General features: G+C 42.6%; 1 protein-coding gene across 1 annotated transcript in view; it reads right to left on the minus strand.

Annotated features, from left to right (window-relative positions):
- EOGT (EGF domain specific O-linked N-acetylglucosamine transferase) overlaps window positions 1–27637 on the minus strand; it is a 93273-nt gene that overhangs the window by 5195 nt on the left and 60441 nt on the right. The window contains exons 9-14 of the mRNA XM_089676020.1: window positions 22468–22560; window positions 20165–20236; window positions 19969–20055; window positions 16960–17028; window positions 5883–5944; window positions 2747–2866 (exon numbers count right to left, since the gene is read on the minus strand). Of these exons, the coding sequence (XP_089532146.1) occupies window positions 2747–2866; window positions 5883–5944; window positions 16960–17028; window positions 19969–20055; window positions 20165–20236; window positions 22468–22560 (503 nt within the window). The remainder of the gene's footprint in view (window positions 1–2746; window positions 2867–5882; window positions 5945–16959; window positions 17029–19968; window positions 20056–20164; window positions 20237–22467; window positions 22561–27637) is intronic.

The following is a 27637-nucleotide window of genomic DNA, read 5'->3' on the forward strand; positions in this document are numbered from 1 at the left end:
ATGCATTCAAAAATCTTGTTAAAAGCCTTCTAAGAAAGATGAAGCAGTCTATAGCAACCCAGAGTTTCCAAAAAGAATATTCAACAAATTCACATAGATGTGATGCCCAGGTGTCCTTAAAGTCTACAATCATTCTATATGAAATCCACCATAGGCAACAACGGACTAGGCATCCTGTTATAGTCTACTGGAGATCTGTAGTAAGTGGAGACCCCTCAATATTACAAAATGAGGAATGCCAAAAAAGGAGTGGGGGGGGCGTTATCAATTTTCTTTAAAATATCCCATAATGGACCTGTAAATGACTCTTAATTCATACATCCAACTTGTTACTGGTAAATGGCAATGATTCAAATGAGATTTTTTTTTAACTAGACTAAATATATATTTTCTAACCATTATCACCATAAATGCCCATTAAACAAGATTTACATTGTAACATTATACCTGCACTACATCACGGTTATAAAGAATTACTAATGGAGAAAGAGCCCTGTCATTGTGATTAATACCAGACGATTATCACAGTCTTCACATACAAGTAGACAGATTTGGTCTGCCTGGGAGCCAGACTGACCCTGCTCACAAAAATTGTGGGAAACAAACTTTCTGCTTTATTTTAAGAGTCTATTAATATCTATCGGACATTCTTCTGCAAGACGTCACATTAGGACAGCTTTAGAAATATGAATAAATGAAGAATGCTGATGACTTTTTTATTAAACGAAAACTACAATTGGAGCCATAATTTTCCAAAATACCAATGTACCAAGTCTTCTATTGAAAATATGAAAAAGTCTAAGCTTTTAGTCCAAGCACTCACTGTATGCTTGGGGGCCCACAACTGTGACAATCACTTCCTGAAAGAGAAAGACTTTTCAACTACTTCTTGTCATTATGTCATTGCTGAGGAAAGATCTCGGCCAGAACTTGTAACAGATAATCTAATGTCATCTACTCTCGGATATTGAAAGATTTTTTTTGTACAATGTGAGGCCGCCTGGCTGAATTACTTCCATATGAAACTGTACTCATGGTGAGTCATGGATCACAATCTCAGCAATGGCCGGATGTCATTTTAAAGCTCACTACCTACTGTTTAAATTCTTTCTGTACAATATTTGTTTACTTATACCAACAACCATGTAGTGCGAAGGGCTTTCTTGATTGAATATAATTAAATGGCTACTTTAGGTAAGCCCTCCTACTGAAAGAAAGTACAACTTAAAGAATATGTAAACCCAACATTTCATATTCCCAATATGTGCCTGCTGTACCATGTACTTGTATGAAAAAGTATCCTGTTCTCTTTGTATTGCTTCCTTTGTGTGAAATCCCTGGTGTTCCTGCCTGTCCCTCTGCTTTCCTGTAAAAACTGACTACACTAAGCAGGAGAGCACACTGTGGTCAGTTCTCTAGCTGTGTTGGAAACTCAGTGTGCTCACCTCCAATGAACAGACTTTTGCCGACATGCCTACCCCCCTACACAGCCATTCACTGGAAATATCAATGTGCTGCTGTTTTTCCTCCCCCAGCTCTTATATAGCTGAGAACAAAGAGAATGTGATCACTTGTAAATAAGGGGAATATAAAGTGGTTCAATAAAGTGGATTATTTGGAGTGCAGCCGATCAGACGTCCTTTGTTCTCATGCTGGTAAGTTAATTGGATCCTGTCTAAGTTGTCCCTAGTATGTGTATTTATGAATGTAAGTTAGGGACCTTAGATTGTACGCCCCTTGAGGGTTAGGGACTGATGTGAATGTACAATATATATGTAAAGTGCTGCGTAAATTGATGGTGCTATATAAGTACCTGAAATTAATAAATAAAAATAAATATTAGTCCAATTCTTGAAAAGGGGGTGGAGCTTACACGCAGAAATGGATCATAATCTCAGCAATGACCTGTTGTGAGTACATGAAAGAAGGTGGCACTTTTATGCACACTTGAACACCATATGTTTCAGAAATTGCATGTCCTTAACTGGATATTATTTGCCAAGGCACAACATGAAACATAAGTAATACGCAAACTCACCTCTTGTTTTTCATGTGTAGCATACTTGCCCCCTATGATTAATAACCTATCTGTCCCCCATTCAGAATTCTTAGTAGAATATCCTAGTGGTCCACCTTGTTCATCAGATTTTTCTGGCTTGCCATGGGCGATCTGTACACACGGATCCCATTCACATTTGGAATAAAATAGCTACTTTAATCAACAGTGGTCATTTGTGCACAGTGCAGCTCACAGAAGCATCAGAAAAAAATGCTGTGCATGTAGGTTAAATCAGACAGTACTTTTCTCATTAAACCCTTCTAATAGCTCACTGCCCCCACCCCCCTCCTACTTTGTTGGAGCTGTTGCAAATACCCAGGGTAATGCTTCCAGATATGAGAGAGCATGTGATCTCCTCCCAGGATGCTGTACAGACAGGCCAACGGCCAGACCCCAACATTGACATGAAGGATGACACCATCAACCTTGTGAAAGCTGACACAGGGTTGATACCTGGAGGAAGATGGGTATAAGTTGGTCAGAGGGTGGGGGCTAGCAAGAGACTCATTTTACATATAAAAGTAACTAAAAATAAGCTATATCTAAAAATATTTTTTTGGAGGTGCAAAGGTAAACTTAAACTTTAAATGTATATTAGTCAATGTGTTTTTGGGCGTGTAGAATATCCATTTATTTTTTTTTTTGCCTACTGTACTTTTTTTTAATCAAAGCAAAAAAGGCACTTACAGCTCAAATACAACGGCCCAGTCTGGTAAGAAGAGCAGATGTGTCAGTCCAGCCCCATGCATCCCAATAAATATATCTGAATTATGTGTGATCCTTAGTTGTTCAAGGAATCCAAGAGATCTAAGGGAGAAAAAAAAACAAAACCACGGAGAATTTACTTCTGCTTAATCTTCTAAAGATTCTGATTATACTCTGGAATACAGGAAATCCTTTGGGAGGCTTACCCTGTAACTGTTTTTCTCACAGCAGTCATTCAGCAATATTGTAGACTAGAGTGCCTCACATGGACCACATTCATTCACATAATACAGACCTTGCTCAAGAATGTCTAAAACACTGTGTTCAATGTAATACACAAAAACACAAAACAAGGAAAAATATAGTGTATTTTTAGTGAGTATATTGGGTGTCATTATTGCAGCATTTAGATTAGTTTTTACATGACTCACATTTCTCTAAATGTTCACTTTTTTCTACCTCAATTATTCTACTGCATTAAATATAGCAGTTTGTAGAGTAGTCACTAGAGGGAGCTCCCAATTGCTCAGTGCAATTACTCTGCTATTATCTCTTAAAAAACTGTTGAGATATCAGTCACATAGGGAAAGCAATGTTTTCAGTGAGACAGTTGACACATTTTGAGTACAATCAATCATTCGGTAGCACTGCGAAGTAAGCATGTTCATATAAAAGTACAAATTATACATTAGAGCTAGGTTCACACCTATGCAGTTTGCGTTTGATCCGTTTCTGCAGTGTTGTTTGCGGTGCGTTTTGAGTTTTTGCACATGCATTTTTTATGTGTATTTGATGCGTTTTTTTCCCAACTTGTTGGGCAGCTTAAAATGCATAACGCATCAAAAATGCACTACATGCATTTCTTCAGCTCCTCCATTGAACAAACAGTAAGAAGGTAATTCTGGCGCACAGAGATGAGGTAAACAATGTATATAGAGTGATGCAAGGAATAGCAATGATGTGGAATAAAGAATAATGTCCATAAACAAACAGAAAAGTCTTTATGGAAATCTCTCAGGCAATACGCCCAAAGATTAGCGCAAATTAACGGCAGCCATCCTAGGAGCAAAGTCAACTCCGTATGCAAGAACAAAAGGAAAGAAACAGGAGGCGCCCATCTAAGTGCAGTAATTAAAACTGTGCTTAATGGTAAAGGGTAAAAAACAATCACAAGAGTAATAAAAAAACAAGCACATCTGTGTGTGAGGGATGATCGTTCCTCAACGTCCTGCAGGCACCACCAGTGGAATGGGAGATGTATGCTGGGCTGATGGAGATGTGTGAAGGCACAATGGAGGTCTGTCCTGTTGAGTGACGTCACTTCCACTGGTGTGCTCCAAGTTGGTTGTAGGTTTCTTCTTGTACAGACACCGCTGGATCGGCTTCACAGCACCATTACTCTACAGGACAGACCTCCATTGTGCCTTCACACATCTCCATCAGCCCAGTATACATCCCCCATGCCACCGGTGGTGCCTGCAGGACGTTGAGGAACGATCATCCCTCTCACACACAGATGAGCTTGTTTATTATTACTCTTGTAGTGCGCTCCAAGCTGGTTGTAGGTCTCTTCCTGTACAGACGCCGCTGGATCGGCTTCACAGCACCATTACTCTACAGGACAGACCTCCATTGTGCCTTCACATACCTCCATCAGCCCAGCATACATCCCTTATGCCACCGGTGGTGCCTGTAGGACGTTGGAAGAATGATCATCCCTCACACACAGATGAGCTTGTTTTTTTATTACTCTTGTGAGTGTTTTTTATCCTTTACCATTAACACGGTTTGAATTACTGCACTTGGATGGGCGCCTCCTGTTTCTTTCCTTTCGTTCTTGCATACAGCATCTCCATTGAAGTCTATTGAACTAAAAATGCAATGTTTTGCATTTAAGAAAGTCCTTGACCCTTTCCAAAAAATGCACTGGGTGAAAATGCGTAGATTTGAACATCTCCAATAGGAAATCATGTTAAACTGACTGTAGTGCGTTTCTGCAAAATGCACCGCAAAACGCTTAGGTGTGAACCTAGACTAAAACAAAGTGTTTAAATTGACAAAATCACTTCTATCAAACTTATTTTACAAATCAATCTAAAAAATATAAAAAAAACTATGAGGGAGATTTACTAACATTTGAGCACTCAGAATCCAGTGCAGCTGTGCATGGTAGCCAATCAGCTTCTAACTTCGGATAAGTTCTAAGTTCAATAAACTCTGCATAGAAACCACACAGCTTCCAGATTTTTTATGACAGAGCTGTACCAGATTTTGAAATGCAGCTGTAGTAAATCTCCCCCAATATTTTTCCTTTTTTGGGCTCATAAACTAATATACAAAAACACCTGGAAACTCAAAAAACATGGTGATTTATCTACATACTGAGGAAAACTACTCCACAGAACATAGCATAATGCGATGAATCTAACATGCACCAAATATTCACTGCAGGTGATTCTTATAGATGCATGTGTTTTAAATGACAGTAAGGCTTCTTTCACACTTGTGGCCAGGGGGGGATGGTAAATACAGGCAGTTTATGCCCCCACAGTGGACATGGTGCCACATGGATGGATGGTAAATACAGGCAGTTTATGCCCCCCAGTGGACATGGTGCCACATGGATGGGTACACATTCCATGACAATGTCAATGCTACGTGCTGATTTGACAGGTTGCACCACCTATCCCATGTAAGTGAACGGGGCTGCAACCGCAAGCTAAAGGCTTGGCATGTTCCTGCAATGCAAACTTAAATTAAAAAAAAGCAAAGAAAAAAAAAAAAACAGCCATCAGAACAGGCAGCATCACCTCGTGAATTCCTGCAAATTTCCTTTTACCATCCTCTTAAAAGTGGTCCACTGCAGATCACTTATCAGGGGGGCAGTAGACACCACCGCTAGTGTGAAAGGAGCCTAATTGAACTATCACCTGTGAATGTTTGGAAAATGTCATACAGGTGACCATTAGAAGAACATCGTCATAATCAAAGTTTGTGAAATGTAAATTCATATATTTATTGTCAGGTGATCGTCAGAATTACACAAAGTGAGCAGTTTTGCTATCAGAACTACAAACGCCATTTAGAATAGTCTCAGTTAAAATTTCAGTCTACATACCTGTACTTGTAATCCACAACATTAACTTGGTAGAGAGGAACAGTCTTCAATGCTCCAACCAACTAGGGAGAAAACATCCACCAATCAAAACTTAGAAAGTGGACAGCAGAGTAGATCTGTAACCCATAATTTTCCTATGCTCCAGTTCTGGGTGTGTTTCAGAGAATTAAAATTTAATTATCACCATAAAATAATAAAAAATAATTAATGATCAATTTCTTTTTGGGTCATTCTTACAATAGGAATGAATAATCTATAGTCGGCAATGTCACTGTCGCCCGATCGCCACCCTCAACATGCGACCATCGCACGACCAACAATAATACGTCACGCCCACGGCGTCAGACCCCAGACCTTCTCACCAAACTCATGAGCAAAGGACCGGCCAATCTAAAACCGCGATGTGACGTGCGTAACAACGCCACACTCAGCTGCGCTCTGCACGATTGACCAGCTAATGGTCTACAATCTGTGCCTGCAGCCTGAATGCGCTTGTTACTGGGTCGGGTTAATTACACAACTAACCCTTCACTGCCACCACCCCCTTTTTGTACAAAGAAAGGGGAAACTCTCTTTATCAAATATACACTATAATGGTTGAAAATTTGCCTGTCCAGTACGGTCACTGCAGGCCGATTGGGCAGAGGATTAAACAAACACAGTAGCGTCTCTTCAAAAGGCAGGAATTCATGAACTGCAAGTAAGCACTTAAAAACAGTTTAACACTTTCAGAAAGAAAGATATATCACTAAAAGAGTCAAACAGGTGCAATAAAATATTTACAAAGAGATGTGACTAAGATTATATATATATATATATATATATATATATATATATATATATATATATACAGCATAGGGATAATAGGAAGGAAGTTACAGGGTTAAGTTACTTGACAGTATGCCTTGGTTTGTAAGCAGATCCACATTGCAAAGGGTCTCCCCAGGTGGTATATTGATGTTCAACGTGGGAGATGTGTTTAGCTTAACTCTTTAGGCTTGCCAGCCTGTCTTTTAAAAGCCCCCTGCAGGGGGGAGAGAATGGCTCTGAATACTGGCCATGGCCAATACCCTGTTTTGGGCGGGATCTCGGGCGGACTCTGAATTAAAACCAATATCTTCATAATCCATGATATGAAACACAAGGGACAAACTGACTTGAGGAATGTTCATTTAACTTCTGTCACCTGGCTGGTAGGTTTTATGAGGTTCCAACTTCTTTCAAGTCCAGGGAAAAACTATCTTATCTTGATTAGGGAGGGGTGAGTTTTCACAGGCCTTGGGACTGCTGCTCATGGGGGGGCTTTGTAGCGCTGGGCCCCCCTGCTGCTCCAGCCTGCCAGCAACTTTTTACACACATCTGTCCCTGTGCCTCTCAGGAAGGGAGGGGGTAAGGAAGGATTGATTGAGGAATACTTCTAATAAAAGGGGGAACTCCGCATCCAACTCTGATGAGCAAGTTTGCTACAGGCAACCTTTGTGATCAACATGCCACACACAAGGAAATGGACTTTGATCGATAGTTAACATATAATCGTTAGTTAGCGATCACACCTGTTTCCACCATGCAATCTCATAATCTGATTGATTGAAATGCAATGGTATTCATGAACAAAGTGTCCCAAGTGCTGCCAATTGATACAAAACAATGAATCATTTTCCATCCTGGCCGATCTTGGAAGGAAGGTTATGACTATTCAAATGCAGAATTCAATCATTTAGAACAAATCACACGAGCATCAGATAATGAAATTGAAATGTGTGCCCACTAGCACAGTACATGGAATAGAAATGGTCACATGACCTTTCACATCAATGGCCTCTTTACTTTTAAGAAAAAACCTAAAATATGCCTACAAACATACATATAATCCCCATCATTGTACATCAAATTGCAGATTTTCTAGACTCTAAACTAAGGTCCAAGGATTGCTACATATAAGAGGAGAAAAAAGGCAGAATTACAAATACCTTTATTAAAACATAAACCTAAAAATATCTACAAAAGCACACTAAATTAGATCTGTCCTATTTTTTTTTTCTTTTTTTAGAGTTTATAACGGTTTTGTAGTTCAGTAATCCTTGTAGCCTATGGGATTAGGAACACAGCCATACATTTAAAAAATATCTACCCCAAGGAAAATTTTTTAAATTCATAATTTTTATAATACTATAATTGTATTTGATAATTACAGTATTAAACAGACAAGCACTGCCACCTTCAGGCTGCAGTGGCATCTGCAATCCCACATGCAGACTGAAGGCTTATATTGATAATGAAGTCTCCAGCTTGCAGCTGACATAGTTATCAGATGTTCAAGAACCAGTCTGATTGGTTGCTGACAGTAGGGACAGAAGCTGTCAGTGACACTCAGGACTGAGAGCCACCAGCCAAGAAAAATAGGTAACTAGCGGCTCTCAAAGAGCGGACTTGTATTAAATATCAGTGGCAAAGGGCATTGTGCTGGGGAATACAGATTTTGGACAGGAAAGAGTCTATGGTGTCTAAAATACTGTAAAAAAAACTACACATTAAGTTTTTTTGTGTTTCAAATATCTTTTATTATACTTAAAAAGTCTATAGCAAGTGTCTTCTGGGTGCAGGGCATAGGCAACACATACATCCAACATATAAACACTTAAAGCAGTAGTAAACTCCTGATCTGAACTTTTTTTTAATCAGGACACCCCGCAGCTTTATGCAATAATGTGCTAGTATGCACAGCATACTAGCACATTATGATAGACTTACCTGGCAAGGGCAGCCCTCCAGCGTTGTGCTGTCAGTGCTCGAGCGCTTCCATAACCCAGTCTTTCCAGTTCATGCTGTGATGGGAGTCACTTTGGGTGGGGGGCCCATGGAACCCAGCTCACTTTGGAGAGGTGGGGAGACCCCTGTCTCATCTCCCCATATCCCTCTTATGTGTAAATCACCCTGTGCCTGTTAGGGGTACACAGTGATCTGTCCTAATATTGGGTGGGCATTGTATCAGACTGTGTAGACATGTTTATGAGATTGGTGGGGTGGGGGTTGTTGATTGTTTAATGTTATGTGGTGGCATCCCATTGTTCTATTGTTTGTCTTGCTTGGGAGCAAACTATTATGGGATTTGTGTGTTTATGTGTATTAGCTTAGTGGGGGGGGGGGGTCTCCAGCAGCCCTCCCTCCTGATGGGACTGTCTGCTGGTGTGAAGTTTGAATACCTGTGTGTCTCTTGTTACTAAATGTAGATTGCCCCACCCTGTGTCATTATGCAGGGAGGGGGGATTATCCCGAGTGTATATATCTTGTATCTGTGTTCAGATAAAGTCATCTAGTCTTGTATGGTCGGCTGTGGTGTCTGTTGTCAGTGTTCGGACGGGGAAGCGGTATTCTAACTGAAGTACTCAAGCAAAGTCTGGGTTGGTTCCGTTACACACTCCATTTAGCCAATTGAATGGCCGGGCCATGATGACATCACTCACGCATGGAAATGGGAGTCACATCGGCACGGCACACAACGGGTCCCATAATGTATTCTGAGCTGTGCATGCGTGGCTCAGTATACATTGCCACTGACATGCAAAGGGAAGCATTTATGGCAGAAGAGACCATCAGAGTCTCATTTGTCCAGGGGCGGACTGACCATTTGGAAACTCTGGCACTGCCCAAGGGCTCAGGATCAGTAGGGGGCCCCATGAGATGCCACTGGTACCTTTTTCATAGGCTTTTTTGAGTTTGGGCAAGGACACAGGGGCCCCATGATCCCCTATTGCCGGGGGCCCCATGAGTTGTCAGTCCGCCCCTGCTTCTGTCATAAAAACCTTGCCTGTCAGCGTGTTATATTTTTAACTGTAATACCGCTTTAAAACAAAAATGAAATGTTATAACATACCCACACCAACTGTCATTATAAGAGTAAAAGTGTACGCTAAACACGAAGCATTCTGGAATAGTTGCTGGAGAGTTCAGACAAAGTAAATTATAGTTTCAGGATGTTATATAGGCCAGGAGAAGACGAGTAATCAATCTGTGCCTGCCAAATACTTTCAAACAGAGGCACGGAGTCACAGCAGATTGCATTTATCTTTCCAGACAGCATAATCGAATGAATCTAGCTTTTGAATGCTTCTATCGAGGGGGTTGAAGACTTCCACGATGTAGCTATGTGAATTCTGTTACCTTGAAAATATACTGTATTCATTTTTGGCTGGATATATAGTATGTCTAAGGAGGACCGTTTGGACCAAGGGGGGCTGAAGGATGTTTTTTGAAGGTTCTGAAAAAAATACTGTAGATAGTGATCTTGCCATGTGAGGCTGAGACATTGAAATAACGGGACAACAGTTGTGACGACTGAACCCACAGCTGGCTGAACAACCTCTAATGCAAGCACTGTAATTATTGGAGGAATAAGGTCGTTTTTTGTTCATTTATTTGTTTTGTGGGGGGGGGGGGGTCTTATTTGCTGCGTAATAGCTTCAGCAGGGTTTCATTGAAATTGTACCCAAGGCCCCTTTGCAGACTGGGCATCTGGCCCCTGTGCATCCAATCCTGGCATTCTAGTGCATCAGGGAGGTAAAAGTGCAGTATCCAGCCCTGGTCAATGTCTATGGCAGGCTTATTTACGCTATGGCTAGATGGGGCTAAGCACTGTACCGAGTGGTATGCTACCTGTAGGGCCCTACACATTCAGGGACGTATGCCTGGAATGTGTTTAGGGCCCTAAAAATGAGTAACACTCAGTACAGCATTTGGCCCCATCCAGGTGCAGCATATTTCAGCCTGCCATAGATTTTGACAGGCTGCAGGGCTGGATGCTGCACCTGTACCTCCTGGGCACCTCAAAATGCTGGGACTGGATTTACAGTTGCTAGACTGCCATAGTGCAAGGGGCCTAAGCAGTACTCTGAAAAATTTACCCTTTGTCTGGAATTCCTCCTGAAAAACATCAATGCACTTCCTGGTATGCGAGTGTGCCTAGGCACTCCTGTGCCTAAAGCCACATAGCTGTATATCTGCAGTGTGACATTTACAGTACTGCACCCTTCAACAGTAAGACGCAGTGAGATTTGGTAATGCCACTACTATGATCACTGTTCTCCTTGCTGGTGGTTCTAACCTAAGGAAGCAAAGCCTTGCCTATACCAAGATGGCTGCTTCCACACAGAAACACAGTACACAGAACAAGACAAGGTAAGTAAGGGGCAAGATCAGCTGCAGGGAGACCACAGGGAATACTGGTGGCTAGTCCTTCGCCCTCAGCCTTTCTGGCACGGATTCCAGACTTCAGTTCTTCTTTGAAGCCCCTCACTCCAGCCAAAACATAGGGCTGGAAGGGTTAGAGCCCCTGTCCAGTTTTTACTGCTGTGTTCGGAGAGATTTCCACTCACTTCCCATCAGGACATCATGGATTGGTTTGAAATACTAACAAGTAATGAGAAAATCCAAAATTTTACAGGATTTGAGAAGGGAATCTTCCAATGTCTTAGGAAGGGATTTAAGCTCTCTTTGGGAAGAATTCATCTCACCTCCTGTTGTGTCTTTGAGAGAAGAAGCGAGGGGAAATCTCCTCAATAGGACACAGACACAAAAAATAAACTCTGGTAGAGATTTAAACCATTCTCTAAGAGGGCAAAAGGACAGTTTCACTTTAAAGTTTGCATACAACCCAACTTGAGAGTCATGTTTTGTGTTCATTATTAGCAAATTAACCACTTCCTGTCTGGCCATGTCTATAAAACGGCCGGACGGGAGCGCTGCCGAAGCAGGTGGACGTTTCTAACCGTCACCTGCATTCACTGCCTGTACGCGCTCCCTGGGAGCACGCAGCACCACTGGGAGCATGCAGCACTGATTGCTGTACGGGACCTCTGTGTGAGGTCCCAATTCATGTGATCACTGATTGGCCAATCAGTGATCACATGAGCAGTAGTAAACTAGATGTCACTTCCTGACATCATTGCTTACTACTTGTGAAATCTGTGAATGATCAGAGATCACATGGTACAAGGCTATTCACAGCAGCCTTGTACCATGTGACAAGCTGTGACCAATCACTGCACTCACAGTACTTCTCAATGGCTTCAAGAATGCAGCCACAGAGAAATGGAAATGATTGCTTTTACAGTCTTTATGGATGTAAAAGCAATCAGTGTAAAAAAAGAAAACAAAAACATTCATCACCCCCCACAAGTAGTACAGTGTCACTATGGTGACACTGCACTGCTAGGGTGACAGTATGTTAAAAAACCAAAACAAATATAAAAAAATAAAAATAAAAATGTTTTTGGTTATAAACTAATCTGGGTTATTTTTTTTTTACTAAAAAGATAGCTGAATACATTTTGGCCAAGATTTATGAAGATTATTTATTTGCAAAATTTAAAAAAAAAGTTTTTTTCTTCAAAATTTTTGAACTTATTCATTTATATAGCAAAAAAAAATAAAAATTCCAGTGGTGAATAAATACCACCAAAATAAAGTTTTATCTGTCTCAAAAAAAATGCTAAAAAATTCATATGGGTACAGTGTTGCATGACCGTGCAATTGTCATTCAAAGTGTGATAGCGCTGAAAGCTGAAAATTGGCCTGGACAGGAAGGGGGGGAAAGTGTCCGGACTTGAAGTGGTTAATATGCTGTGTTTGCGCTAAGGACAAGAACCTTTTGTAGGTATGAGTTACAGTACAGAATCGAACTTAAACACTGACTGACTGACTGTACATGGGAATGTCCAGAGTTAATCTCCACATTCTGCTGGAATGTGCTGGCTAAACAAGGCACTCAGTGTCTGCTGGCCCAAGTCTCCTATCCCACCCTAACACTTCTGTCTGATGATCTGTCCTCCCTATTTCAGCCATTAGTAATGGAAAGACAAAAATCCCCCCCTGGGAACTCCCAGCTGCCTGGGAGAGGGGAGGATAACCCCTACTAATACAGCATCCATTTTCTGCCATAATTATTAAAGGTCTAACTTCCAAAGACTACCAAGAAAAAAAACTGCAGTTCCAAAAAACCTTTTCTTGCACAATTTTAGCCTGGGTTCACACTAATGCGGTGCAGTATATCGCATGTGATTCGCACAGGAACCGTGCCACATTTCTGTGCGAATCACATGTGATCTATTCGCAATGCACCCGCACCAAAAAGGTGCAGGACCTTTTTTTTTGGTCCGCACTAGAATAGGATCACATGGGTATTCACAATTAAGCAGTCCAATTCTGCACATCGCACCGCGTTTTGCGGACTGCCTTCAGGGTGTTGTTAACATACACACCCGCAGCGGTTCGCATGAACGGGGGGCGATTCTGATGCGGTGCGGAATTCGCACAGCAAACGCTACAAATTCCGCACTGCATCAGTGTGAACCAGGGCTAAAGGCCCATTTACACCAACCTGATCCGCTGTGTTGCATCGCATGTTAAGTTAGGGCAGCCTTTTCATTTGAATGGACTGCTTGATGCATCGCAACGGACCAAATATTGCGCATGCTATGTATTGTTTCTTTCGGCTGAAATTGCTGCAAGGCGGCAATACAGGTGCACTAAGAAGGTGTACAGTGGTGCCATCACTGCAATGCCACTGAAACACAAAGCCTCATGTACACTGAGCGTTTTTACAGCGGCTGTTTTTGGCATCGGGCTTTTTATTTCTACAGCCAGTAAACTCCCCTGCATGTTATCCTATGTGTCCATGCACACATGGGCTTTTATCAGTGTTTTTTGGCAGTCGGTTTCAGGCTGGTAAAAAAAAACCCAGAACTACAGCCTTTGAAGATGAGTTTTCCAGCTGTAAAAAAGTTGTAATGCTGCAAAATGCTGAAAACCACTGAAAAACGCTCAAAAGCGTGACAACGCGATTTTAACCACTTGCCCTCCAGAGGATTTACCCCCCCCCTTCCTGACCAGGCCATTTTTTGCGTTACCCTAGTGAATGAATTATGTAAATGGCCTATATCTATAGCAAGGGCATTATTCAACTTTAGTCAGGGCTACACAGTTTTTATCTACAGACGTCCCTTATCTGCATGGTTAGCTTTTTGGTAAAGATGAACTATCCCTTTAAGCACTCGCCCTCCAGAGGATTTACCCCCCTTCCTCACCAGGCCGTTTTTTGCATTACAGCGCTGCGTTACTTTAACTGATAATTGCGCAGTCATGCAACACTGCACCCAAATTAAATTTGTGTCCTTTTTTTTCCCCACAAATAGAGCTTTTTTTCAGTGGTATTTGATTACCTGTGCATTTTTTATTCTTTTGTGCTATAAGCAAAAAAAACCGACAATTCTGAGAAAAAACTATATTTTTGGCTTAACTATTAAACATGTCCAATAAAAAAATTTTAAAAATCTAATTTCGTCACAAATTTGGGGCAAAATGTATTCTACTACATGTCTTTGCTACAAAAAAAAATCCCAATACGTGTAAATGAATTGGTTTACGTGAAAGTTAGAGCGTTTACAAATGGCGGTATATATACTGGGATTTTTTTTTTTTTTTACTAGTAATGGCAACGATCAGCAACTCATAGCGGGTCTGCGGCAGACATTCTGACACTGGAGGGAACTGACTTGGTGTCACTGACATCCCTAGTGACACCAAGTGATCAGTGCTAATAAAAAGCACTGACACTGTACTAATGGCACTGGGCAGGAAGGGGTTAACATCTGGGGCAATCAAAGGGTTAACTGTGTGCTGTGTGTGTTTTACAATGGGTATGTGTCTGTGCTTTCCACTGTAAGCACACTGCTTTGTATGGCTCTGCTATGCAGACAGGGGAGAGATCTGTATTGTTTACATACAGTTCTCTCCCCCCGTCAGTATTACTCAGCGATCACCGGCCGGGACCAGGTGATTGACCGCCGAGGCCTCACGCACGCCCCCTACCTGGAGAGAGTGAGTGTGAGTGTGTGAGTGTGTGTGTGTGTGTCCCTGCCACCCTGTAGCAGTATTCCTGCTATAGGGCAGCGGTAAAGCGGTTAAACGCGGCATTCTACAGCTAACACTACTGGTGTCTTTATAACATCCATTGTCCATGAGGCCTAAAAGTCAGAAATTTGATGGTTTGCCATGGACAACACATCTTTTTTTTTTTCTCCACTTTTTTATCATTTTTTGTAAAGTTAAAATAATAGAGCCCTTTTGTATGGCACATCTCCCTGGTATAATGTATTCTGAAAGAGACAGAAGGATACAACAAAGTGATGAGTAACAGAAAGGGAAAATAGCCAAGTAAGGAACTTCACTTCAAACCATAACAACGTTATATTTCCTGATCTGCTTAGAACTCTAAATATGATTTGATGATTTTTGGACCAACACCCAGAATGCTTTATTGTCTGTGGACACTGCCCCCTTCGCTCCACTCCCTTATTTTTCAGTTCCCACTTACCTTAACCACTGGGTTGTCCTCACAAACATACTACCACACCCAGCGAATCCAGCATTGTCCTGCTATGATCCTCCAAGCCTCTGCTGCAGGTTGGGTCCTGTGATGCCATCTTGCTCTAGGACATCGTAGGAAGCTATCTGTCTCTTCCTGGTTTAGGCAACCGACTCCCCGATTATGCGTTGCACATCTGCCCTCCTCCAGCTGCACATCTGCCGTCCTCTGTCCAATGTGTTGAAGCTGATGCCTCCTTGTATATGCAAAATGCACATTCCAGGAGACTCCATGTGGTCCAGGAGAAGCAGAGGACAGGTCATTTTCACCTAGGCAAGAATGGCAGCTGGGCAGCAACCCATAAAAATAAAGAAAAAGGGTAAAAAAAAAACTACACTGCTTTTGAAGTTTGTGGAGGGGAGAGGGTGGTGATGGTCCACACTGAGTCATGTAGAGACATCTTGGGGTTTATTTACTAAAGCTGGAGAGTCCAAAATCAGACTCCCTTCTGCATAGAAACCAATCAGCTTCCAGGTTTCATTGCCAAAGCTTCATTGAACAAGCTGAGGTTAGAAGCTGATTGGTTTCTATGCAGAAGGGAGTCTGATTTTGGACTCTCCAGCTTTAGTAAATAAACCCCCTTGTGTCTGGGCCTGCCTTCTCCACTGACAGGAAAACTCCTATGAGAGGAGCAAGGCCTTTTTTATTATTATTTTTCACATTAAATGTTCCCAGTCATGATATAAAAAAAGTGTCCCACACAGGATCGAATAATAAAAAAGACTGTCTCCCATAAAATCACATTGAGACTACGTGGTCAATAGACCAGCCTTTCTCAACCTTGTCAACACAGAGGAACCCATGAAATAACTTTCCAGTCCCAGGGAACCCCTGCTAAAAATGACTATATCTACATCTTGTGGCACATTAGTGTGATGGTCAGTGGGAAGAATGCTCCTTACACTTGTGGTTATTGGGAAGAATTGGCCCCTTACAGATAGCTACAGAGATCAATAGTGTCAGTGGGAACTTATCTAAGAGGGAGAAGTTGCTCAATGCTCAAGGAACCCCTAGCAACCTCTGCAGGAACCCCGATGTAGACAAATAACTTTTTTTATGAAGATCTTCTTGATTCCTGATGTATAAAACTAAAATGAGAATAAAATGTATAAATTATCAGTTCTTTAAATTATATTTCTTTTACGCAGTTTGTCTTGCCCACGGTTTGTCATACGGAATGGAGCTTGTGAAATGTCAATAGGGCCTGCCCAGTCTACACAGTAAAACACAAATTCCTTAAAGTCCCTTTTTTTCTTGTTCCACAAACTATATAAAATATAATTGGGAATGCAATACAGGTTCCCTGCTTAGCTTCTCAGCACACTGGAATCCACAAAATCTGGGGTGATCCAACAGGCACCTCAACTATCACCAAAAACTTGAAGTGTTTTCCCACCTCCAGGTAATCATTATTGAACAACTGTCGGGGTCTGTCACTTAGGACAACCAAACCGGGGTTACAGGACACAATCCTCAATTCTATCACAGAAAGTTAAGATTTGCATATCAAAGCACTCGGGCAATTGGGTTTCCTGGGGGTAAAAGAGGTCATGGGCTCCTGAACCTCACACCTGATGTTTATATATATCATCTGCGGAAAGGAAAGGGTCACTTTGTAGGTTTAATAAAAACGTCCCAAAATGTAAAAAAAGATACCTTGTCCAAGTTTAATATTTTTCGGAACTCCGTGCTACGTATAAGAATGGTGACTTGGATTTTCTCCTCCTAGAGCCAAAATGAAAGAAAATTGTTAAAGGAATTCTTCACCCCTACGTGTTACATGAGTTTTAAACAAATAAAATGACTCAGATAGGAGTTTAAACATTGCGTATGTCTTTGTACCTTAAAAGGATGAACTATATATACAGTCAGGTCCATAAATATTGGGACATCGACACAACTCTAACATTTTTGGCTCTTTGACAGCGTGCGTTCCAGCGTGCACTCCAGTGGTCCCAGAAGAGTGGTGGCCATCATTATATTTCATCCCCAGCTCCCCTGCAGCTGCTGACCGGCACAGCAGGTTGCCACACAGTGGATAGAGCCCCGCACTATGCCGGATTACTTAGAGCCTGTTATCACTGCCACCCTGTAAGTGTTTTTAACTGTTCTTATTAAAACAATCTTGGATATACTACACTTAGAAGTGCCGTCCAGTCTCATCTCTTACCTCCTTTTCTGGCAGTACCCCACTGATGATGTCACCTTCTCCCTCCTCCGGGTGTCTCCTTAGCAAGCCGGCTGCTAAGGAGGCACCCTCGTGTGCACACTCCTGAGCCGGTCTGTGTGTGCCAAAAGACTCACATAGCACTGGTAAGCCACGCCCCCGCTCTCTCTTCCTTCCTCCTATAGCTCCCACTGCTCTCAGCGTCCCCTGTGAGATCAGGAAGTGAGGGGATCGATGCTGCAGCCTAGACAAAACTGGAGCGGTGACAGGAGCCAGGTAAGTATATAGAGATATGGGTGGGTAAGATAGGTTGTGGGGCATTTTTTAACCTTTATACAGTGACCGCATTGAGGTAAAATAAACTTTTGACTTTAGAACTACTTTAAGTGCTAGGTTAAACGGTAGGCTGAGATAGGGAGAGAGGGGGGAAAAGAGAGTAGGGAGGGAGAGAGAGAGAGGGAGGGAGAGAGAGGGAGAGAGAGGGAGAGGGAGGGAGAGGGAGAGAGAGGGAGGGAGGGAGAGAGAGAGAGGGATAGGGAGGGAGGGAGAGAGAGGGAGAGGGAGGGAGGGAGAGAGAGGGAGAGGGAGGGAGGGAGAGAGAGGGAGAGGGAGGGAGGGAGAGAGAGGGAGAGGGAGGGAGAGAGAGGGAGAGGGAGGGAGAGAGAGGGAGAGGGAGGGAGAGAGAGGGAGAGGGAGGGAGAGAGAGGGAGAGGGAGGGACGGAGAGAGAGGGATAGGGAGGGGGAGAGAAGGGGGAGAGGGAGAGAGAGGGGAGGGAGGGGAGAGGGAGAGAGGGAGAGAGAGAGGGGGGAGAGAGAGGGGGGAGGGGGATAGAGGGAGAGGAGAGAGGGGGGAGAGGAGAGAGAGGGGGGAGGGGGATAGAGGGAGAGAGGGGAGAGGAGAGAGAGGGGAGAGAGGGAGGGAGAGTGGGGAGGGAGAGAGGAGAGAGAAGGAGAAAGGAGAGGGAGGGGAGAGAGGGAGGGAGAGAGGGGGGAGGGGGAGAGAGGGGGAGAGGGGGGAAGAGGGAGGGAGAGGGAGAGAGAGAGGGAGAGAGAGAGGGAGAGAGAGGGGGGGAGAGAGGGGAGGAGAGAGAGGGAGAGAGGGAGAGAGAGAGGGAGAGAGAGAGGGAGAGAGAGGGGGAGAGAGAGGGGGAGAGAGAGGGGGAGAGAGAGGGGGAGAGAGAGGGGGAGAGAGAGGGGGAGAGAGAGGGGGAGAGAGAGGGGGAGGGGGAGAGAGAGGGGGAGAGAGAGGGGGAGGGGGAGAGGGAGGGAGAGAGGGGGAGGGGGAGAGGGAGGGAGAGAGAGGGGGGGGAGAACATATTTTGGATAGAGTAAGGAAAGTTTGAACTGCTTGGTCTGCTTTTTATTGCGGTCTGTTTCCCCTCAGAAGATCTGCCCTCTCTATTTGTTTTTTCAATGACACGAGTGATGAGACATCCACACTTTTACAGTAGTCTACCTCCTTCAAAGGATAAGCAGGATATGCCTGATGGTAGACTTCAATGAAGAAAAAAGCTTCACGTATTTATCGGTTTTCCAATGTCCTATAATTGTTAGACTCATGATTTTATCAGGCACATTCAAATTACATTGTTTTGTTGTAGCACTGATGAAGGAGGGGTTTCTTTGACCCCGAAACACATTGGCTGTTTTTAGTACAAACTAATAAATGACTTTGGACTGTTGTCCTTTGGCCTGTCACTCCTTTCATTTGTGCATGTTTTTTTTTCCTGCTAAGCCAGATGATATCATACATAATAATCACTATTTTATTTGGAAGATTTAAATTTCAAAAGCTACTCACCTAAACAACTTTTTGGCTTTTCTATTCATCACTGTATATCTCTGGGTTTTTTTAAGTGGTTGTAAACCCTGACATATACCCAGTGAAGTGACTTGCCTCAGGTGATACACAAGAGATGAAACAAATCCTTCTTCATAATTTGTATTAATATGTACTGGTTTATCTGCAGTCTGTTTAAAGTCCAGAATTTACAAAGTTTGTCTGAGATGTCAGAAAAAGGGAGTGGAGAGCTGAAATTACACACTGCAGAACTCAGTGAGAAGAGGTGAAAGCTGATTAAAGAGAAGGGAGATATCCTCCTTCATACAGCACACAGAATCAGAGCTGAGGCTGTCAATCACAAGCTGGAGCTCCATCCCGTCACCATTTTTCTGTTGGTGTCAGGAAAACTTGTCAGAAGTTACTCATGCTGAAAGCAAAGGAACGGAACAGGAGACAGAAATGACACTTAATGCTCAGGACTGAGACAAGTACACACCAAAGAGGGATATGCTTTGTACATATTTCATGTCTGAGGTTTACAACCACTTTAAAGAAAGGAACTAAGTATATTACCTGTACTCCCATGAATAAATGTATGGGCCTATATTATACTGCAGAAAGAAACTGGTGACTGAACCGGCTTTAAAAAGCAGTAGCTATCTCTTGAAAGATCCATGGTCAGAAACAGCACTCTGCCACGGATTTATGTCGCACCTTTAACGTTTCTTGGGAGATCTTCAGCCGGTGAAGCACATGTTGGGAAAAGGCTCGGAACAATCCGGTGCTGTGGCAATGAGAAATCTGGAAAAACAAAACCCGTCCAGATTTACGGCAGTTATAAAGCGTGAAATCTCCAGTCTTCAAATAATATTCCGCTGTCATCTTTCATGTCTGGGGATAACGAGCTTACCAGAGGCGTGTTGTAAAACAGCCCATATCTCATCCTGGGGAGTAGTGCGAACACAGCATCCTTGAAACAGACCTACAACACAAGATATGAACGGGTTATCTTTGTGTTTATTTAACATACACCAGAAACGTCACCCCAGTGAAATATTACATTCTTGTATGTACTTCTTTTTATGTTACAAAGTGTAATGTTTTCTTAAAGCTGAGCTTCGGCAGATACTAAAAATAAACCAATGAATGCAGTTATGTATGTAATAAAAAAAACAAACTATGACATGTATTTTGTCTGCAGTATCTAAAGCTGGACATACATTATACAACTTTCCTACAAGTTTCTGTATAATTTCTGTACAATTTCCTTTAGATTTACCTAAAATTACTTTAAAATTGTACAAGAAAACTGTATAATGTGTACTATATATATATATTATACACACACAGTTGTGTTAAAAATAATAGCAGTCAGACATCACTAACCTGATCAATCACTGTTTTTGGTAGAAATGATATTTGTACATGGCAAATAATTTACTAGCAGGTGTAGTAGAGTTATAGAAATCCAACAGACCCAACAGTCATGACATGCATGCTGCTGATTCTGTGTAATTGAATCACTAATTGAAAGGTGCATGTTCAAAATAATAGCAGTGTGGAGTTCTATTAGTGAGGTCATTCATTCTTTGAAAAACAGGTTGCAATTATTGCCCTTATTTAAAGGAAGGGAGGCAGCAAATGTTGTACATGCTGGTTACAGTGCATTTCTCTCTGAAATTTTGAGGAAAATTGGTCGTTCCAGACATTGCTCAGAAGAACAGCGTACCTTGATTAAAAAGTTGATTAGAGAGGGGAAAACATATAAAGAAGTGCAGAAAATGATCGGCTGCTCAGCTAAAATGATCGCAAATGCTTTAAAATGGCAACCAAAACCTGAAAGACGTGGAAGAAAGCGAAAAACTACCATTCGAATGGATAGAAGAATAGCCAAAATGGCAAGGACTCAGCCAACAATCAGCTCCAGGAAGATCAAAGAAGGTCTAAAGTTCCCTGTGAGGACTGTTACAATTAGAAGACGCCTATGTGAAGCCAAGCTATCTGCAAGAAGCCCCCGCAAAGTCCCACTGTGGAAAAAAAGACATGTGCTGAAGAGGTTACAATTTGCCAAAGAGCACATTGACTGGCCTAAAGAGAAATGGCGCAACATTTTGTGGACTGATGAAAGTAAGATTGTTCTTTTTGGGTCTAGTGGCCGGAGACAGTTTGTCAGACGACCCCCAAACACTGAATTCAAGCCACAGTACACTGTGAAGACAGTGAAGGATGGTGGTGCAAGCATCATGATATGGGGATGTTTCTCATACTACGGTGTTGGGCCTATTTATCGCATACCAGGGATCATGGATCAGTTTGAATACATCAGAATACTTGAAGAGGTCATGCTGCCTTATGCTGAAGAGGAAATGCCCTTGAAACGGGTGTTCCAACAAGGCAACGACCCCAAACACACCAGTAAATGTGCAACATCTTGGTTCCAGGCCAACAAGATCGATGTTATGGAGTGGCCAGCCCAATCCCCGGATCTTAATCCAATAGAAAACTTGCGGGGTGACATCAAAAATGCAGTTTCTGAGGCAAAACCAAGAAATAGAGAAGAACTGTGGAATGTAGTCCAATCATCCTGGGCTGGAATACCTGTTCACAGGGGCCAGAAGTTGGTTGACTCCATGCAACACAGATGTACAGCAGTTCTCAGAAACAGTGCTTATACAATGAAATATTCATTAAGTGATTCAAAGGAAAGCAAAATCTTCAAACATTTTTCAGTTTATATAGTGAATGTTTGAGTTTGTAAAGAAGAATACAAACACTGCTATTTTTTTGAACAGTCTAATATTCACTTTTCTTCAATTTTTTTAGATGAAAAACACAAATTTGATCTATTTTTCTTCATGGTTTTGATTTGGAATAGAATGTGTAGTGTTCCCAATGCATTTGTGTGTATGGAAATAAAAGCTATTAGAAGGATTTTGAGCTTTATTCACTTTTTTCAACACACTGCTATTATTTTGAACACAACTGTATATATATATACACACACATATACAACACACACACACACACACACACACACACACACACACCAGCCTAAATCTGAGCTGAAATCAGTTTCTTGTCAAGCCCAGAACAGAATAGCAGCACTCAGACTGGGAGAGGGTGAACATTCAGCAAGTCAGGTGTCTTTCATTCACATATCCCAAGAGAGCAGTTGAATGACCTCATCAGTTTGTTGCTAAACTTTTCGTTTACCGTTTTGGAATCGTACGCCTTCAAGTGGATGACTTCCTGGTCAGTGAATGCTTTCCATGTCTCACTGAACAAATCGCCATAGCCATAGAAACTCTGCAATCAGGAGAAAATAATATTCATACTTATACAGCTGGATTGTGTTTTAAACTTTACTTGAGACAAAAAAAAAAAACTTTCATTTAAATATATTACACAATGGCCCCAATGGATGTAAATATACTTTATGTGCGCCAAATGCAAAACAAAAACCCAGGTATTACCTTGTAAAGTAGCAGTGACATCATCCCTGTGCTTTATATAGCCAGTACAGAGAGCAGATCTATGGGAGGGACCCTGCAGGCTCCACATACTACAGGCTGCCCGCAGAAAACTACAGGAGGGGGCAGAGACAAGACCAGTCACCCTTCACAAGGACAGAGAGCAGAAGTAAGTGGTCTTTATTACAGGAAGCTCCTGCACAGAGGAAAAGTGCAGAAATGGTTTCCTGCTGTATTACAGGAACAAATATTACAAAGCACGTCAAGATTCAAGCAAGACTACATGTGGGTCTTGTAGTTTATTATTGAGCCAGAACTTCAACTTTGAAGTAACTAAAATCAAAGCACATACCATAAACATTACAATCTGAGCATACAATCTTTATACAATCAACCACAGATTCATCAAAACTAAGTAATAGGAGGACCCATCTGATCTATCCAATCAATTAGTATCCAACCAGACAGACCCTCACACTGCATAGCTGTTGGTAGATCTAAAGATAAATTATACAATCAGATTGGGACGTGTGTGGTGAGCAAAGTACTCGGGCAGACATTTTCTTTAAGCCACAGCCCTGGAGCTAGCATAATGTAAATGAGTAGGCATGTTTTGCCCTGTAGGGAGAACATACATAGGTTCACACCTATGCAGTTTGCGTTTGATCCATTTCTGCACTGCTTTTTGCGGTGCGTTTTTGCACATGCATTTTTATGGGGGGTTTTTTGGCCAATTTGTTGTTGGGCAGATTACAAATGCAAAATGCATCAAAAACATACTACACGCATTTCTGCACTGTCCCCATTGAAGTCTATTGAACCAAAACGCAATGTAAGACAGTTCCTGATGATTTCCAAAAATCACACCGGGTGAAGACGTGGAGATGTGAAAGTGTCCTATAGGAAATAATGTGAAATGGCCTGTACTGTGTTTCCGCAAAACACTTAGGTGTGAACCTAGTCGTAATCAGTTACATTCATTCCTCCTGATTCTGCTCCTGCACTTCTTTATATTGTCAGTGTTTTCTGCCCAGTTTAGAAAAATCATCACATTGTCCTATAAGCATTTCTCCTCTCCGGAGGTTGATGTGAGCTGTAATGTGCATTACATTTTTTGATTTAAAAAAAAGTGTAGGATGTATTTATTTATTTATTTCAGGTACTTATATAGCGCCATCAATTTACACAGCACTTTACATATATATTGTACATTCACATCAGTCCCTAACCCTCAAGGGGTGTACAATCTCAGGTCCCTAACTTACATTCATACATACACATAGTAGAGACAATTTACCTACCAACATGTCTTTGGAGTGTGGGAGGAAACCAGAGTACCCGGAGGAAACCCACGCAGACACAGGGAGAGCATGCAAACTCCAGGCAGGTGGTGTCGTGGTTGGGATTTGAACCAACAACCCTAGTACTGCCAGGCAGAAGTGCTAACCATTTAGCCACTGCGCTGCCTATTTAGCCACTGTGCTGCCCATTTAGCCACTGCTGCCCAGGATGTTAATATGTACAGACAAGACAAGCACAGAGCTTGACATACAATTTATAATTAAAGTGTTACTAAACCCATGACCAGGGGCAGACTGAAAACTCATGGGGCCCCTGGGCAATAGGAAATCATGGGGCCCCTTTGTCCTTGCCCACACTCAAACCACACCAAAAAAAGCCTATGAAAAGGTACCAGGGGCATCTCATTGGGCCCCCTTACTGACCCCGGGCCCTTGGGCAGTGTCCGAGTTCCTAAATGGTCAGTCCGCCCCTGCCCATGACCCTGCATTCACTATATCTGGTCTCCCACAGTACTCACAACATGGAAATGCAATTATTTTAGTAAATATAAACTGCTAAATACCTTTTCTCATCAGCAGTATATAGCAGTCTTGTGACTTCTATCAGTGTCCAGCTGAGCACTGCTTACAGTTTTCATTTGGCTCTGCTTGTCTTGTGAAGCTGCATAACCCCTGACCCTCTGTCTGGACAGTGCTGATTGGTCCTGTGCTGATCACATGCACCCTCCCAAAGAAAAAAAAAAACTCTCTAGCAATACACACTAAAATGAGCATGTGCAGAGTGCCTCCGAGAGCTCTGTACTATCAGCAGATGGATCAGGGACAGTAGAAGAAGGGGAAGATCAGAGAAGACCGGATCAAACAGCCATTTTACACAATGCGGAGGATTAACCCCTTAGGTTCCATACGAGTATAACAAGCATGCTTTACTGCATATACAGACTGATTTTTCCGTTGTGGGTTTAGTAAGATTTTAAAATTGAAAAAATGAAGATAGCACAACACATTTTCAAATATATATTTGGTTAAAATAATAATGAAAAAAAAATCAGTACATCTGCCATACAAATATAAGTACAGATAGTAACCTATTATCTGCCAGAAATCCAGTGTGCGATGACAGCACTGCACTGAAATCCCAACCAGCGTGGTCAGCCCTGCTGGACTGCAGAACACTTCCCCCTCTGTTATAGAGATGAAGGAGAGGGGTAGATGTTCTGCAGTCTAGCAGGGAAGAACACAATCAGAGCTGACAACACTGGTTGGGATTTCAGCGCAGTAGAGGCAGTGCCGTCATCTCAAACAGGGAGTTAGGAACTCATCATGTTTCTGGCAGGATCAACATATCTCTTTCTATACTTTTAAAGGGATACAAAATGGGGGAATGTGCATGTACTGCAAGAATGCACCGCAAATGGGTTTGTTTGTTTTGTTTTTTTTAACTATTCTACTTTTAACTAAAGTGACATAAAGCTGTATTAAACCGGAAAAAAGAAAAATGTAATACATTGGAGCTTACCAATCATTAGATGTGGTGGCTGCATTTGTTTTCTATTTTAGTCTTTTTTCTCTCTGTTTTCACCTGGTGATCAGGACAGTAACACACTTCCTGTATTAGAGCGCCCCCACTCTGGATGGAGCGATAGAGACACCTTTGTATTTCAATGCTTTTTATTAATTCATAAACATTTCCAGAAACCGCGAGCAACAAGACACGCCCACGCAGGGACTATCAATGGCACATGAAAAATAAAGAAAACAGTGCGAAAGGTGCGCCCACGCAGGAGCCATCAATGGCACATAGATTACAAAAGCAGTGATAGAACACTGACAGTAGCTCAAAGACAGCTATCCACCAACTCACAAAAAACAAACATAAATAGAGAGGAAAGAGGAGTAGAAAAAGGAAGAAGACAAGACCAGGAGCAGGGGTCCGGGAACGCCAATACCGAACAACATGCAAGAGACACCTTTGGACAGCAGCACTGTCAGTCTGGGAGGATGGGAGTGAGAGATGTACTAGCGGATTTAACTACACTAACAAAATGAAGCCAAACTCCAGCTAACACTTTATAAGCAGTTACAACAACAGTTGTTTTTTCTTTTGAGATAACGTTTTTACATCCAGTAAATACCGTATTTTTCGCTCCATAAGACGCACCTGACCATAAGACGCACCTAGGTTTTAGAGGCAGGAAACAAGAAAAAAAATATTCTGAACCAATGGACTGCAGACATAGTACAGGAGATGACCAGAGACTGCAGACATAGAACAAGAGATGACCAGAGACTGCAGACATAGTACAAGAGATGACCAGAGACTGCGGACATAGTACAAGAGATGACCAGAGACTGCGGACATAGTACAAGAGATGACCAGAGACTGCGGACATAGTACAAGAGATGACCAGAGACTGCGGACATAGTACAAGAGATGACCAGAGACTGCGGACATAGTACAAGAGATGACAAGAGACTGCGGACATAGTACAAGAGATGACCAGAGACTGCGGACATAGTACAAGAGATGACCAGAGACTGCGGACAGTACAGGAGATGACTAAGAGACTGCAGAAAGTACAGTAGATGACCAGAGACTGCAGACACAGTACAGGAGATGACTAAGAGACTGCAGAAAGTACAGTAGACGACCAGAGACTGCGGACACAGTACAGGAGATGACCAGAGACTGCGGACATAGTACAAGAGATGACCAGAGACTGCGGACATAGTACAAGAGATGACAAGAGACTGCGGACATAGTACAAGAGATGACCAGAGACTGCGGACATAGTACAAGAGATGACCAGAGACTGCGGACATAGTACAAGAGATGACAAGAGACTGCGGACATAGTACAAGAGATGACCAGAGACTGCGGACATAGTACAAGAGATGACCAGAGACTGCGGACATAGTACAAGAGATGACAAGAGACTGCGGACATAGTACAAGAGATGACCAGAGACTGCGGACATAGTACAAGAGATGACCAGAGACTGCGGACAGTACAGGAGATGACTAAGAGACTGCAGAAAGTACAGTAGACGACCAGAGACTGCGGACACAGTACAGGAGATGACCAGAGACTGCGGACACAGTACAGGAGATGACCAGAGACTGCAGACATTGTACAGGAGATGACCAGAGACTGCGGACACAGTACAGGGGATGACCAGAGACTGCGGACACAGTACAGGGGATGACCAGAGACTGCGGACACAGTACAGGGGATGACCAGAGACTGCGGACACAGTACAGGGGATGACCAGAGACTGCGGACACAGTACAGGGGATGACCAGAGACTGCGGACACAGTACAGGAGATGACCAGAGACTGCGGACACAGTACAGGAGATGACCAGAGACTGCGGACACAGTACAGGAGATGACCAGAGACTGCGGACACAGTACAGGAGATGACCAGAGACTGCAGACACAGTACAGGAGATGACCAGAGACTGCGGACACAGTACAGGAGATGACCAGGGACTGCAGACATTGTACAGGAGATGACCAGGGACTGCAGACAGTACAGGGGATGACTAGAGACTGCAGACAGTACAGGGGATGACTAAGAGACTGCTGACCTTTGGGGAGGGAGGGAGGGAG

Source organism: Staurois parvus, unplaced genomic scaffold (genome assembly GCF_062004578.1).
Source record: "Staurois parvus isolate SC_StPar_1 unplaced genomic scaffold, SC_StPar_1.0 ptg000162l, whole genome shotgun sequence".
NCBI lineage: Eukaryota > Metazoa > Chordata > Amphibia > Anura > Ranidae > Staurois > Staurois parvus.